The following is a 15,167-nucleotide window of genomic DNA, read 5'->3' on the forward strand; positions in this document are numbered from 1 at the left end:
ACAATTGACTACGTTCAATTCAACTCCTAATTCAGTCTATTAACACAAATTTAAAAAAAAATGCACGGTTGGGATGTTTTATAAAAAAATAACAATGGTACAATACCATGGTACAGTGATGGTAATTCCATGGTATATGCTGAAATGGATGTACTATTGCTTTTACATGGGTTCACATAAGGGTTCATTTTGCCACCTATTGGTGAAACATTGATAAAGCTTACTTATTTTAGTCTTCAATGTGTGCATATTGCAGTAAAAATGTTTGGTGACTTTATAATACAATCTTCATTAGCTATTTTGCATTAAACCTGCAACTTAACCTTTGCTTTAACCTGCAACTTTTTTAACTAAATCTAAAATGATAGTCATTACTTGAAAATAAATGATGGAAAATATAATAAAATTTTTAAATAATATACATTTTTAAAAAAAATTATTTTAATTCAGCCAGTTGTAATGGCAACCTTTTCTTATTTTTGATCAGTTCAAGTTAAATAAACTAAATAAAACTAAAAATAGACTAAATATTATTATTAGTAATACATTAGTTATTAGTTATTTGTAATAATTAAATACTTAATAATCCTTTATTTAAAACTTCAACTAAAATCAAAACAGAGATTCTAATAAATATATTTTATTATATATATATATATATATATATATATATAATCTCAATGCTACTCAAGGCAAGTCACCTTTATTTATATAGCGATTTTAACAATACAGGTTGTCAAAGCAACTGAACAGCATTAAAAAGGAAAATAGTGTGTCAATAAAGCAAAAAGGCAGTTCATCATTGAATTCAGTGATGTCATCATCCAGTTCAGGTTACGTAAATAGCATCTGTGCAATCAAGGTAATAATATCGCTGGAAATTAAGTGTCCCCAACAAAGCAAGCCAGAGGAACCAAAGCGCCATCGGTGACAGAACAGAGAAAAAACCTTGGGAGAAACCAGGCTCAGTTACAGAAGAATGATCTGGTTCCTGTGGTCACTAATACTAGTAACACCTTCTTGCAAATCTGCTCCTAAATGTAAAATTACTGGAAAGGAATTTGACTGCAAAGTCAGTGCAGCACAGGTGGTCTGTGTATGAAAGCAGATGGAGGTGTTGCAATGTTAACTTCTCAATTTGTTGGCTCAAGTGGAACAACAATCAAAGCTCCTGTAAGGTTCATTCCCATAAGTCCACAAACCTCAGGCACTAAACACATCACCGCCTTGCAACACAGATGGGAAACAGGAAAACACTGTTAGCTGCCAAACACAAACTGCCAGAGAAATGAGCTGAGCACTGAAATATTAACCAACACATTTCTTGTTAACGCATCAAGTGAAGAGGTTTAGACTGCAATTGAACTGAGCAGTAGCTTTTAAAAATGTTCCCATATCTCATGACAAAACTAAAACCTTTAAAAAGAATTTAAATATAACGGTTTACCACAAAATAGCACATAAAACCAGACATTTGATTTCTCTCATAATATAGACCTAATTTCAAAGGTTAACATAAAAACACCTCGTTTGTCTACAACCAAAGAGCCAGTAACTCTAGAATCAGGTTTAGAAAACATCTAGGAATAAAACCATCGCTTATACATACTTTGAGTTCATTGCAGATATAATATAAAGTAATCCTTGAAATGCAATAATTAAGAATAGGAGGTCACATACCAATCATATCCTTAACTGTGTATACTCAACCTTCATTGTTACACTGCATGCTTACTTCTCAAGTATGAAGGATGTGGGTGTTTTCTGTGACACTAGACGATTGCGAGGTATAAACATATTCCTCAAGCAGCCATGCAGGGAAAAAAGTAATTTCCTTTAGCATTCAAGTCTGTCCAGCCAGAAAAACAAAGCTGGACATAGAACTGACTCCTGAATAAGTGGTTGTGTCTGTATTTGGTGTCACAACAGGACAGTATTTATAGTCAAAACAGGCAATGTCTGAATTTGACTGGTCACTGTTTTCCATGCAACTTCAACGAATGAGGACTAACAACATCCATTAGATTCTTTTGAATACAAAGAAAATATACAGAGAATTACTTTTTGAAAATTGTATAGAAAACTATAGAATTCTAGAAATTATTTGAAAAAGACCTAATGAAAAATCTATAGGTAGACCTATATGTTTTTTTATCTTAATTATGTCTCTATATATCTATAATATAGTCACAGTGTAATATCTTATATCTAATGTACATATATATATGTGTGTGTGTGTGTGTGTGTGTGTGTTGAAATTAACATGACCTAATATTAATAAATGTGACCCTGGTGTACAAAACAGGTCTTAAGTCGATAGGGAATAGTTGTAGCAAATAGCCAAAAAATAAATATTATTTATTAAGTTATTTATTTTTCTTTTATGCTAAAAATCATTATGACATTAAGTAAATATATTTAGTAAATTTCCTACTGTAAATATATAAAAACGTAATTTTTGATTTGTAATATGCATTGCTATGAACATACTTTGGACTTTTTTAAAGGCAATTATATATATATATATATATATATATATATATATATATATATATATATATATATATATATATATATGTGTGTGTGTATATATATATATATGTGTGTGTGTATATATATATATATATATATATATATATATATATATATATATATTAATATATATATATATATATATATATATATATATATATATATATATATATATATATATATATATATATATATATTAATATTATATATATATATATATATATATATATATATATATATTTGTGTCTGTGTGTGTGACAAATGTAAAACTCCTCCAATACACTAGCTGGCGCCTCTCCCTACACATGAGATTGTATAAAGATCTTCGAACTATTACCGGAAGTACAGCTGAGGACGCTCTTTCCGGCTCCGGTCTCTCAGCAAGCGTTAAGGTAGGCTGAAACAAGAGCCGAAAATCCGTTCAAAATCTTCACCATCTTTCTGTTTGATGTCTTGTTTAAAGTAAATTCTGTTCAAATAAATCCTTATGATGAACAAATCTTAGTCTTGAAAAAATATCCAGGCGACAAATACTATATTTAAGGCAAAATATGCGCCTGTCTTGTACGGTACCCCGCGAGAGAGCTTCACGAAGTCAATATAGTAACAAATATATAAAAAATAAACTTAAATAATGGCGTTATTGATGTTACTGGAAATAAGTCTTATAATTGCAAAAAACTATTGAAACGGTTATTGTGTTTTAAGGAAATACTATGACACTATATAGATTACACAAATAAGACATATTAAAAAATACGATAAAATGATAGAGTACTGTAAGTCTGACATGCTGCCTTCAATTATTGTTTTTGGTCTCTATATCATAAATTGTATGAAAACATACTTGCTTTTCTTTGTTTTTATCCTGCTCCTTAATCTAATCTAATTAACCTGACATCTCTGAAGTCGGGTAAAAGTGCTCAAAGCATAACAATGAACTGAAGTAAATGTGTTTTTGTAGATGTTGATGCCCAAGAAGAATCGTGTTGCTATCTATGAGCTCCTCTTCAAAGAGGGCGTCATGGTGGCCAAAAAAGACGTGCATCTCGCGAAACATCCAGAGCTCGCTGACAAAAACGTACCCAACCTTCACGTGATGAAGGCCATGCAGGTGAGTCCTTCTGATCATTTTGAACTGCACGAACTTGGACCAGTTAAAGGGTTAGTTCACCCAAAAATGAAAATGATGTCATTAATGAGTCACCCTCATGTCGTTCCAAACCCGTAAGACCTCCGTTCATCTTCGGGACACAGTTTAAGATATTTTAGATTTAGTCCGAGAGCTCTCAGTCCCTCCATTGAAAATGTGTGTACGGTCTACTGTCCATGTCCAGAAAGGCGCCCAATAACAAAGATGACACGTCAGCAGCGTCACTGCAGTCTCGTGAACGCACTCACAACAGACCCGGAAGAGAAGACAATGCTGAATAAAGTCGTCACTTTTTTTATTTTTAGACCAAAATTTATTTTCGATGTTTGAACAAATTCTAACTGACCCTCTGATGTCACATTGACTACTTTGATGATGTTTTTCTTACCTTTCTGGACATGGACTGTATACTGTACACACAATGGAGGGACTGAGAGCTCTCAGACTAAATCTAAAATATCTTAAACTATGTTCTGAAGATGGTCTTACGGGTTTGGAACGACATGAGGGTGAGTCATTAATGACATCATTTTCATTTTTGGGTGAACCTACCCTTTAATGACATGTGAATGTATATTAAAATACGTTTACCTTCACAGTCTCTGAAGTCATGCGGGTACGTCAAAGAGCAGTTTGCTTGGCGCCATTTCTACTGGTACCTGACCAATGAGGGCATCCAGTACCTGCGGGACTTCCTCCACCTGCCCCCAGAGATCGTTCCCGCCACCCTCCGCCGCCAGACACGCCCAGAGACCGCCAGACCTCGCCCCAAGGGTAAGAGGCTCATCCTCCTCCTAAAGAGCTTTTAAAATAATGTCTTTTACTTCATGATTTACCATGCAACATTATGAAGAAAATCCATACATGCTTTTCCATGCAGTGATGTTCACACTAAACCTCTCATTAACTAATTTGTGAAATCATTACTACTAGAAAGCTATATTATGGCTTCTGAAGAGATTGAATGTAGTGTTTCAAACACTTATTCTCATCCTATGTGGCGCTTGACTAATAAAAGGTTATTTGCCAATGCTAAATGTCATTCATAATGTGCTGTAGTCCATCTCAAAGACCTTGACTAAAGTGTAGCACGGTGTTTTTTCAGGTCTTGAGGGAGAGAGACCGGCTCGTCTGGCCCGTGGCGAGGGAGACAGAGATGCTTACAGACGTTCTGCAGCTCCGCGTATGTACACAATACATACTGTCAACATCAGCGTGTTCTTTTGCCTCTGTGTGGCATTGTGTTAAACTAAAAACTCTTCATCCTACAGCTGGTGCAGACAAGAAGGCCGAGGCTGGTGCAGGTGCTGCCACAGAATTCCAGTTTGTAAGTATCACTGTTTAAATACCATTTAAATGCATGAGTCCAAACAATCACATAAACGCAATCGTGAATTGTCCTACTGGGAAAGGGAAATTGACGCTCACCTTTTGCATGCATTCTCTTGTATTTTCAGAGAGGTGGTTTTGGCCGTGGCCGAGGACAACAGCCACAATAATTTTTCACATTATCTGTATAATAAAGGTTCAAAAGTGCTTCTGCGTCCGACTTGTTCATATATTGCTTTGCAGGTACTTGTTAATGCATTCAGTGTTATATTTAATGCTTCAGGCTTATAGAATAGTTCTTCAAAAAATGTACATTTTGTAGAGTTTTAGAGTTCAAAAAGCTGATAAAAACATCAAGTATTCCACGCCACTCGCCTCTGTGAAGTTGGCCCCAGCGCAAAATGTTGGCAAGATAGTCTCAATCATTTGTGCCTTAATTTTAATTTGTGCTGCTTTGTTTTTTATATATATTTAGTGATCAGTCTGAAGTCATGCTCCAAATTTACCCCAAATAATCTTCTTTGTGCTGGTTTGTGCCTTTTTTGTTTTTTGTGCAGCCTTTTAGATCTTAAAATATTTAGTAATCATTCTGAGGTCACTCAGCCCCCGACATGCTCCAGATTTACCCAAAATAGTCTGGTTTGTTTGTGCTGGTAATATTTTTCATTTTTGCTAATGTCTTTTTAAAAGATTTTTTTCTGTTCAACAAGTCGCATGTTAATATTTAGTTGATTAATATAATAACTTATTAAACCATCCTTTAACGTATAGGCATTTAGGTAAAACCTATTCCACGCTCAAGTGGCACATAAAGCTTGCTGCAAAAGTGATTGAGAAGGGGAGAAAGAAGCCATTGTAACTTATTACAAAAAAAAGTCTTTTTATATGCCTTTTTCAAATGTTTATTAGAGGTGCAAAAATTCAAAAAATCTAAAAAGAAAGTCTATATTTAACTTTTTTGGGCAGCGTTTAGTGTACAGTTCTAATTTCAAATTTGGATTTCAGGATAGCATTTAAAAATGCAACAACCATTCTTTTTTTTCCTGGTTAAAGTAAAAACGAATGGACAAAAAAAAAGTATAGGTTACACGGACCTGGAAACAGGCTATTGCAGGGGTTTTTTTGTGCGCAGAAAAGAAAATGGGCCTATAATCAGGTCTTTTAAAAACAATAAATAATTGTTTGCTTTTTGGTTTTGTAAAGATATAATGAAATAGGCCCAAGTCATTTTTTTTCTGTTTAATCAGCCTAATTGAATGAATATGGCTACTAATTATTAAGTGACTGCAACTATTTCATGTGATTTGGTTCAGCATTTCGATTTCTGAGTGACCTCAGAGTGACCTATAAATATTATTGTAATATCTAAAAAACCTAAGCAGCACAAACAAATGTTTTTATGGCACAAAGTCAAACCAGCAAAAAGATTGAGACTATTTTGCCGACGTTTTGCGTTGGATGGGGGCCAACTTCACGGAGGCACACCACTCCAGTCCATCAGCTAACGTCTTTTGAAGTGATAAGCTGTGTGTTTGTAAGAGACAAATCCATTCATGAGGATAAATATGAGTCCATAATATTGGTTTCTCCAGTGAAATAAGTCATCTTGTCGGAATCAGAAGAGAAATATGCACAGGTCAAGCAGTTTTACATGGCAAAATGATCCTAAATATGTGGCTGGATCCTGATGTGAGAGGACAACAGGGGCTGGACTTTCACTAGAGGAAGCTTTATTATGGACTCTTATTTGGGCCAGAAATGATTGTTTAAAATATCTTGATGGATTTGTTTCTTACAAACATGCATCTTTTCACTTCACAAGATGTTAATTGATGGACTGGAGTGGTGTTTTTATCAGCTGTTTGGACTCGCATTCTTACGGCACCCATTCACTGCAGAGGATCCATTAGTGAACAAGTGACGGAATTATGCTAAATTTCTCCAAATCCCTTCTCGTAAAGGAACAAACTCATCATCAACTTGGATGACCTGAAGTTGCATAATTTTTCACCAAAGTTTCATTAATGGATGAGCTATTTCTTAAAAAAAATAATAAAAAGTAATATTCCAAGAATGTTTTTATTCTCTTACCCACTTCCTTTTTGGTCCATCGTCCTGGAAGGAACCCGTAAATCTTAAATGTACATAGTTTGACGACATCTTAATGTTAAACTAGCACGTAGTTTTCCTCAAAAACCATGAAGTACAAACACAATGTTACGTAAATCAGAATATTTGGCATGTTAAAGCATTACAAATTTAGCTTGCGGGACAAAGTCACTGAAACCTTGAGATGAAATACTGGTGTTTATTAGTTGGCACATTTATGTTACATTCTTATACTGGTTGATTTCACAATCCCAAAACGAAAAAGCTAAATATTCCAGTGAAGGGTACAGCTGTGGAACCAAAGTCTCGCGGCTTTTGTTTCAGAGTGTTGAGAGATTTCAGTCATAGTTCCAGCATCCCATTTAAACCAATTACATTTTTACCAGGCTGAACTCTTATTTTACCCAAGTTTACATTCAGAGTCACAAGCAGGGCAAATTTAAGGTGCTTTCCGTAAGATGAGATTTCACATCCTTGTTTTGTAGGACTTTGAAACGACTGTGTTTGACAGAAGATCATTCACAGCAATGATCGGCTATAGACACAGCCACTTCCACTTACTACAGGAGTCAAAACGTTTTTATTATGCATCTGTGCTAAATGAAGTGTACATTAGTATGGCCATCATCACGTATCTCAATCAAGAAAACAGACCAGATTAGCTATTACATGCTACGCTAAAAGTGAAAGAGAAAGACTTGCAATCAGCTGGAAAATCGATGGCATTAGTGTTGACATATTAATCAAAGGCATGTAAACATAAATGACAGATAAAAGTATGTTCATTCACGTTTTAGGTTCATCATTACTCATTTTGCAGTCACACTAACAATATTACGAAATCTTGAATTAAAAATGTACTTCATAAGGATCATAAATGCACTTAAAACTCCCAGAGGAGCAAAACGATGTGGTTCAGTCTAGAGGAAATAAATCACCCAACCTGGCGTGCACCATATCTATACATCATAATGACAAGCACTGCAATTTGACGTTTTGATCTGTACAAAAGCGTTTAGAAGACACCAAAACATCTCGCTAACTACAGTGGCTCAAGATTCACAGTATTTCGCCAAGCGCTTAACAGAGCGTGCAGTTCGGCTTTCACAACATATTAAACATTTCAAAAGAGAAGATGTTTAAATGAGTTCTAGTTGATGATATGGTCATTTCTGAAAAGGGTGAGAGGTTAAAACAACCAAATACCTCATCAGCGGGACTTGAAGTCCAAGAAAACGGAAGGACAGAAAACAACTTCAGCAATTGTCAGAAGAATATTAATAGCCAAAGATGAAACAATTTCAGGGGTCTGCTGAACATCCATAAAAAGTGCCCTTTGAAAACACGATGTGAAAACTGTCCTAGTGCAGACTAGAGCTAGTTTTGTGCAAAAAAAAAAAAACAATCTGCTAACAGCTAAAATGAACTTGAAACCCATTTTACTTTCTTAAAGAGAAAAAATGTTATTTACTTACCTTCATGATGTCCCAAACATGTATGAGCTTCAATCTGCTGTTAAACACAACAATACAATAAGTAGTTGTTGGTCACCATTGACTTCCATCATATAATATTTTTTTTCCATATTATGGAAGTCAGTGGCTACCATCAATTGTTAAGTTTCAAATTGTTTAGTCATCTTCTGTGCTCAACAACTCATACAGATTTGAAACAACTTGAGGATAGGTAAATAATGACAGATTCAGATTTCAGTATGTTCCATACATTTTATTTTAGCAAAGTTCAACTGCTCATTATTGATGGCATTTTTTTTCACCTGAAACAACATGAACTGAAATGAATCATGCTCAATAATACATTAAACACAGAAAAGGTAAAAAGTCTCTATTTTGATTTCATGTTGTTAGTGAGGATTTTTGAAACTGCTAGGTAACATTATAATCTTTCATAGATTTTCAACAGATTGCTTAGAAAATCGAAGTGAATCTTCTAGTTTAGGGAGAGGATTTCCAAGCTACTTCTTGATTTAACTGTCCACCCTTATCTACCGTGGCACTTCTTAAAGTCAACATGATACGTGCAACACGTTTTACTAATTAAATTCTACTTTAATCCATCTGGATGTGATTGCATCATGAATTTTTGAGTTTCATACCAGAATGAGATTGCAGTTGCACAATATGTTGCACTGATGAAACCAGGAAAATATATGAAAAAGTACAATGGGTCTATTTTGTTTTCATGTTGATTTTAAAAAGTGCTACAGAAAACCATTACAGCACTTTAAAGACCTACCAAATCATACCACCGCTCTCTCACAGAACATGTCTAAACAATTGAGTTGCAATGAATTAGTGCTGCTAATGGCACCCATTTCCACACAAGATTCACTGTAAAGTTTGCAATACTAAATTCTAAGTCTTCCAAACCTCAGCAGGTTGGAAAGAAATGTACTGGATTAAAAAAAGTATGCGCTTGTAGAATTGCGCTCCAGTCTAATCAGGTACTAGTATAAATTAAATATGTTTTTGCAGGCCCACAAGTTATTAACAAGATGGCAAGACAAAATAGGGTAAGTTAAGAGCATCAATTTAACACAGGTTAAACATTCATCGCATCACGCAAACTCAAAAGACAAATAAATACCAGTGTTCATGCTGAACTGTTAACTTCTCACAGTTCCACCATTCAGAAGACTAAACGTTTCCTCTCGCAACCGCCGAAAGAGAACTAAAGAAAAACTCGTTCACACATACGCACACAGAGGAAATCGAACATGTAAAACTACTGAAAGCCACATGCTGACGCACCATGTGTAGATTTTTACATCACAACAGTAAAAAGTAGTTCTTGCATTCGTTTAATCTCACACTTGGGCCGCTAAAAGTCGCAGGTTTCATGCAACAGTCCGCACGAAAGGAGGATTAAACAGGAAAAGCAAAAGTGTTACATTTACAAAACATCGTTTCGAATATTCAACCAACACTTGATGTCTGCGTCACCTTCTCGGTGCTCAAAAAGCCTTGGCAAACCGTCGTTTTTGTGTCTTTTTTTAATGAAAAAGAATAATCAATGTTTTGCATTAGTTATCTGATATCAGAGACGGAGCTCTGATTAATGCTGTAGGTGGGAGACAGGTCTCCTCCTATTGTGGCCACCAGGGGCGTCCCGTTACTGTTCAGACAGCCTTCTTTAAGAGCCGCGAAGTAACTGGCCTGTACTGGTTTGTGACACTGCAACACTTCTATGGCATCTTCGATTTTGAACCATTCCCTTTTCCTCCCTGACAAAACAAAGCAAACAAACCAAAAAATGTTAAGTAGGTGTTATGAGCCAAATCATTTAAATCACAAAACATTTGATTTTTCACATTTGCTAAAGGCTCTGACAAGAATATTCAGATATTATATATATTTTGATGATATGAGCCATGATGTTAATGTTGCCGTGACATTGCCACATGCCTGTGTTCATCTGAATTATGGGTCATGTATGCACTTTATTCGGTATATACTCCATTCTGTCACGGTTTCAAAAATTTGTTCTTGCTTTTTAAAGACATGAATACTTTTATTCAGACAGGACACATTAAATTACTCAAAAGTGACAGTAGAGACATTTATAAAGTTACAAAAGATTTCTATTTCAAATAAAGGCTGTTCTTATGAACTTTTTATTGAGCAAAGAATCCTGAAAAATTAAATGCATCACAATCAAATGTTTCCACAAAAATATGAAGCAGCACAACTGTTTTCAACATTGATAATAATCAGAAATGTTTCTTAAGCAGCAAATCATCAAATTACAATGATTTCTGAAGGATCATGTGACAATGAAAAATGAAAATTCAACTTTGATCACAGAAATAAATTACATTTTACAATATTTTCTAATTAAAAAGGTAGCTGAAATTGTAATAATATTTCAAAATAATGCTGTTTTGTAATGGATTTTACTTAATAAATAAACAATAGCAACTTTTATACCATAGTGTATTATTCTAAAGTACTAACCAATGTTTACTGAATCCTCCCAATCTTCCAGAACTTCAGTTACGATGAGAACGTAGACGTACGTTCTGTGTTTCCTATCTCGATTCTAAATATAAAACAAAACGTTATTTAAAACAGTTAAGACATGCAGCACAACACTTTCATAGAAAGCCATTCTTTCTTAAAGTACTTACCTCAAATATTCCTACTAGTCTTCCTAAAGTGCCCTTGACACCAGCCTGTAAAACAACAAGTGAATGAAAATAAATCATTGTGTTTTCATTATTATTATTTTAAAGAGACAACCATCATGATGTTGTTTAGGCCAAATGTCGCGTACACAACATGGAGCGGACTTCAACTTGAGTGGCTGATTGTCGTCAAACATGGTCTAAATTTAGTCCTGATTATATAGTGGTGATCCAAAAGTCTGAGGCCACTAGTGAAAATATTTCAATTTAATATGAATTACCGTTAAAAACAAGCGTGGGATCTGTGAGATTTAGACTTTTTTTGTTTCTTCTGCTCATCAAGACTGTATTTATTTGATCAAAAATACAGAAAAAAAAACAATAATAATGTGAAATATTATTACAATTTAAAAAAAAAGTTTTCTATTGTCAAACGTTTGTCTAACGTTTCAAAATGTTATTTATTCTATATATTTATTATCTTAGACTTCAGGAAAATCCCACATATGCGGTTCCTTCGAACACGTATGACGTTGTGTCATGGGATGTTTATAGTGTACGGCCGCTCTTGCTACTGTCTGGCAGCGGAGGTGTGAAGACCAGCTCCTAATCTGAGTCTAATGCCCTTTAAAACTGTAAGGTGATCGTCCAGGAAGAATGCTGTCTGTCAGATGGCCAGCGAAAGTAAGAGAGTATGGCGGATCTCAGCTGATGGAACATTATCACTTCTCTTTATGAGAAACCCTAAAGGTTAAATGTCAGCAGAGAGAAAACCTAGAGTTTCCATGTTTGTGCAATGCATTGATATGTGACATAACCAAATAGCCATCAAAAAATCTGTTAATTAATGATATCTACTACGAATGGCGTGAGAAGCTTTTTGCAATGGACAGCTGATTACGATAAATACTAGAAATGATTATTTATTTCATGCATAATCCTAGAGGTGGAAGTCAAACCTCTTCACAGACTTCTCGGGCGGCAGCGACGCTGGGCTCTTCCTCGGGCTCCATTCCTCCTCCAGGTACGATCCATTTGTCTGGATATCTGCTGCTGCTCACCAGTAACACCTGTGAGGAAACATTTTACAAGTTTTCGGTCTGTCCAACTGGATGAAAGTCAATGACAGGACAATATATCAATTGATAATGGGCCATTGAGAAATAATCACTGCTTATGAACAAAAGCAATAGTTCCTTGTGTCTGTTCAAAATCACTCGCCACAATTGTTATAAACATTTTACGTGTGTGCGCAGCGAAATCTGTATTCTCCGACTCTCTCTCTGTGTGTGTGATGAGTGTTGGTTTGTGTGCATCAATTAAAGCAGAACATTAATATGTAACGGTATATGTAATATGTAATTAAACGGTTTATTGCATACCTGCCAGCCAATCAGAATCCAGTATTCAGACAGACCATGGAATAAATCTTATTAATCAACAGCACTGTAATCTGAGTTTGTAAAGTTAAATTCCTGTATGTAAATACTAATATAACACATTTCTCACAAATAAAATAATGAAAAAAAATCTATATAACCAGTTAACATACAAATAAAACAACACAAACAAAAGTTACAGACCCATCGAATACTAAAAAATATTAACAACAGTATAAAAAATGTCTCTCAAAATATATTACCTCGCTTTATTTAGTATCTTAATTGGTATCATTAACAATAAAATAAAAAAATAAACGTTTTTTTTCAGAAACACAATTAAAATAAATTAATAAATTTCCTTTCAGTAATTATCACAAAGCAAAGCAGTTAAAATATTGCTTATTTTGCTTCTATATAGTATTATAAATGATGCCTTTATAAATCCTTATTTTTGTTCCATAGAATTTATTTAAATATGTTTTCAAATGATGTAATCAAATGCTTTCTTGAATGTACCATGGGTTTGAGAAAAACCGTACCACAGTATATTTCAAAGTACTACAGTAACTTAGGCCTATTAACTAGTACCATGGTACAGCCACATCACTTTTTTGTAAGCAATGGTTCTACCATCAAAAAATACCATGGTGACGTACACCACAGTACTTTATTACAAGGAAGGAAGTCTTTAAAGGTTTCCCATTTGAGAATTAGAACAAAGGCTAACCGAGGCTTATCATAGCACATATTATTGCTCTTTTGTTGGTTTTGATAGTCATCATTTGTTTGTTTAAGAGCGTCTGCTAACTGACTAAATGTAAATGCTGCACGTGATCTCAGATCAGATGGATTTCAATGAATCAATCAAGCTGTCAACGAGTCGAGTTCTCAGCGCAGCTTCATTGATTAGCGCTTGTCGCGTCGTTTAACGCTAGGCCAACTGCGCTAACTGTTCCCAGGCTAACCGCTGATAGCACGACACTACCGCGCAGCCAAGGGCTTGAGATCCGCCAGCTGACGCACCGCACGCGCCGCGCGACTCACCTCCTGCTCGGCGTCGCTCCTGAAACACAGGCAGGCGGCCCGCTTCTTGAACCCGTCTCCATCATAGGTGCGCGTTTGGTTCGACTTCAGCTTCATCATCTCGGGCTGCGCGTTGCGACTGAGATCGGAACCTGAACCTGCCGCGCGGCAAGAGAGACAAAGTCCGTCCGCGAATGGAAACCCCGCGTTATTCACTGGAAAAAAGCTCTTCTGCGCTTCATTTTTCCAAAGCCGAGCGTATCTCGGAGACAGACGCCATTATCGAAACCGCTACGGGATGTGCGCAACCTGCGCAGCGCAGACAGATAAAAAGAACGTTGTTGGTTTTAGAGAATAGGGCGTGCGGATATGAAATTCCGCATAACAATCCGTTCATTGTATACGCGTTATCATTATTATTATTATTTAATAATAATTTGTTTTGCTAACTTTTGTTTATTAATTGTTGGTACATTAACAATAATTGTTAGACGTATTATTAAATTGATCTAATCAGTAGGCTATTAAATATACAGTCTTTTACAGAATTTACAATATTATATTATTTTAATTAATATTATATTACTTATTGTGACTTTAATCAGTTAAATTAATAATGGTTCTATTATTAATCAAATCACTGTTTAATTAAAGTACACGGTACTGTAATTTGTCTTGTAAATACTAATATGAAACACTTTTCTCACAATTATGATTTAAAAACCTGTGCATAGCTAATTAATATACAAATAAAACAACAGTAACAGCGACAAATAGTTATATAAGGATCCATCAAATACTTGGTTATTTATTTATTTATTTATGCATTTAGCAGACACTTTTATCCAAAGCGACTTACAGTGCATTCAGGCCAACATTTTTTACCTAACGTGTTCCCTGGGAATCGAACCCACAACCTTTTGCATATATATATATATATATATATATATATATATATATTCTTTGAAAATATATCCACTATATTAGACCAATCCAATTATATATCCAATATATTTAGACTTAATTACTTTTTACTTTATAAACATTTTTTAAAAAGTAAACAAATCTCTCTAAAACATTCTCTCAAATACATCTATTTTTCCTTTGCACTGTATTTAGTATTTAAAGTAGTAACATGGGTCTATTTCTTTCAATTATTATGATATAATGTAATAATAAATACAACGGTAACCATTAGTATTGTATATGAAAATGCACAAACAATTTGCAAAAGTATTTTTTTTTATTAAGATCAACAGACACTATACATACTAATAAAGTCTATAAATCTAATGCACATTTTATAACTCTAATATTGTATTAATAAAATATCACACACCATATGCCTAGGCTATTCACTTCTACACGGACAATCACTGCAGAATAAAGGGTGTTTCTACTGCTGAAGGGATTGACGGTGTCTTGGGCTTTTGCTGTTTGTTCATGACACTGAAAATACCTGAGGTGAACATTTCAGAAGTTATGAGTACTTGAA

The 15,167-nt window shown here is 34.7% G+C and overlaps 2 protein-coding genes across 2 annotated transcripts; one reads left to right on the forward strand and one right to left on the reverse strand.

The window, feature by feature from the left end:
• The first annotated feature begins 2,813 nt into the window (after positions 1–2,813).
• LOC132160447 (small ribosomal subunit protein eS10-like) lies at positions 2,814–5,221 on the forward strand. Its single transcript, XM_059570128.1, has 6 exons — positions 2,814–2,924; positions 3,497–3,646; positions 4,285–4,459; positions 4,791–4,868; positions 4,957–5,012; positions 5,143–5,221. The coding sequence occupies exons 1-6, from the start codon at positions 2,838–2,840 to the stop codon at positions 5,182–5,184; spliced, it is 588 nt and encodes a 195-aa protein (XP_059426111.1). The 5' UTR covers positions 2,814–2,837; the 3' UTR covers positions 5,185–5,221.
• A 2,463-nt stretch (positions 5,222–7,684) lies between these two features.
• nudt3b (nudix (nucleoside diphosphate linked moiety X)-type motif 3b) lies at positions 7,685–13,986 on the reverse strand. Its single transcript, XM_059570435.1, has 5 exons — positions 13,694–13,986; positions 12,227–12,337; positions 11,271–11,315; positions 11,098–11,182; positions 7,685–10,367 (listed from the first exon to the last, which is right to left on the reverse strand). The coding sequence occupies exons 1-5, from the start codon at positions 13,790–13,792 to the stop codon at positions 10,171–10,173; spliced, it is 537 nt and encodes a 178-aa protein (XP_059426418.1). The 5' UTR covers positions 13,793–13,986; the 3' UTR covers positions 7,685–10,170.
• Positions 13,987–15,167: the final 1,181 nt, after the last annotated feature.

The sequence above is a fragment of the Carassius carassius genome, chromosome 17, assembly GCF_963082965.1.
Source record: "Carassius carassius chromosome 17, fCarCar2.1, whole genome shotgun sequence".
Taxonomy (NCBI): domain Eukaryota; kingdom Metazoa; phylum Chordata; class Actinopteri; order Cypriniformes; family Cyprinidae; genus Carassius; species Carassius carassius.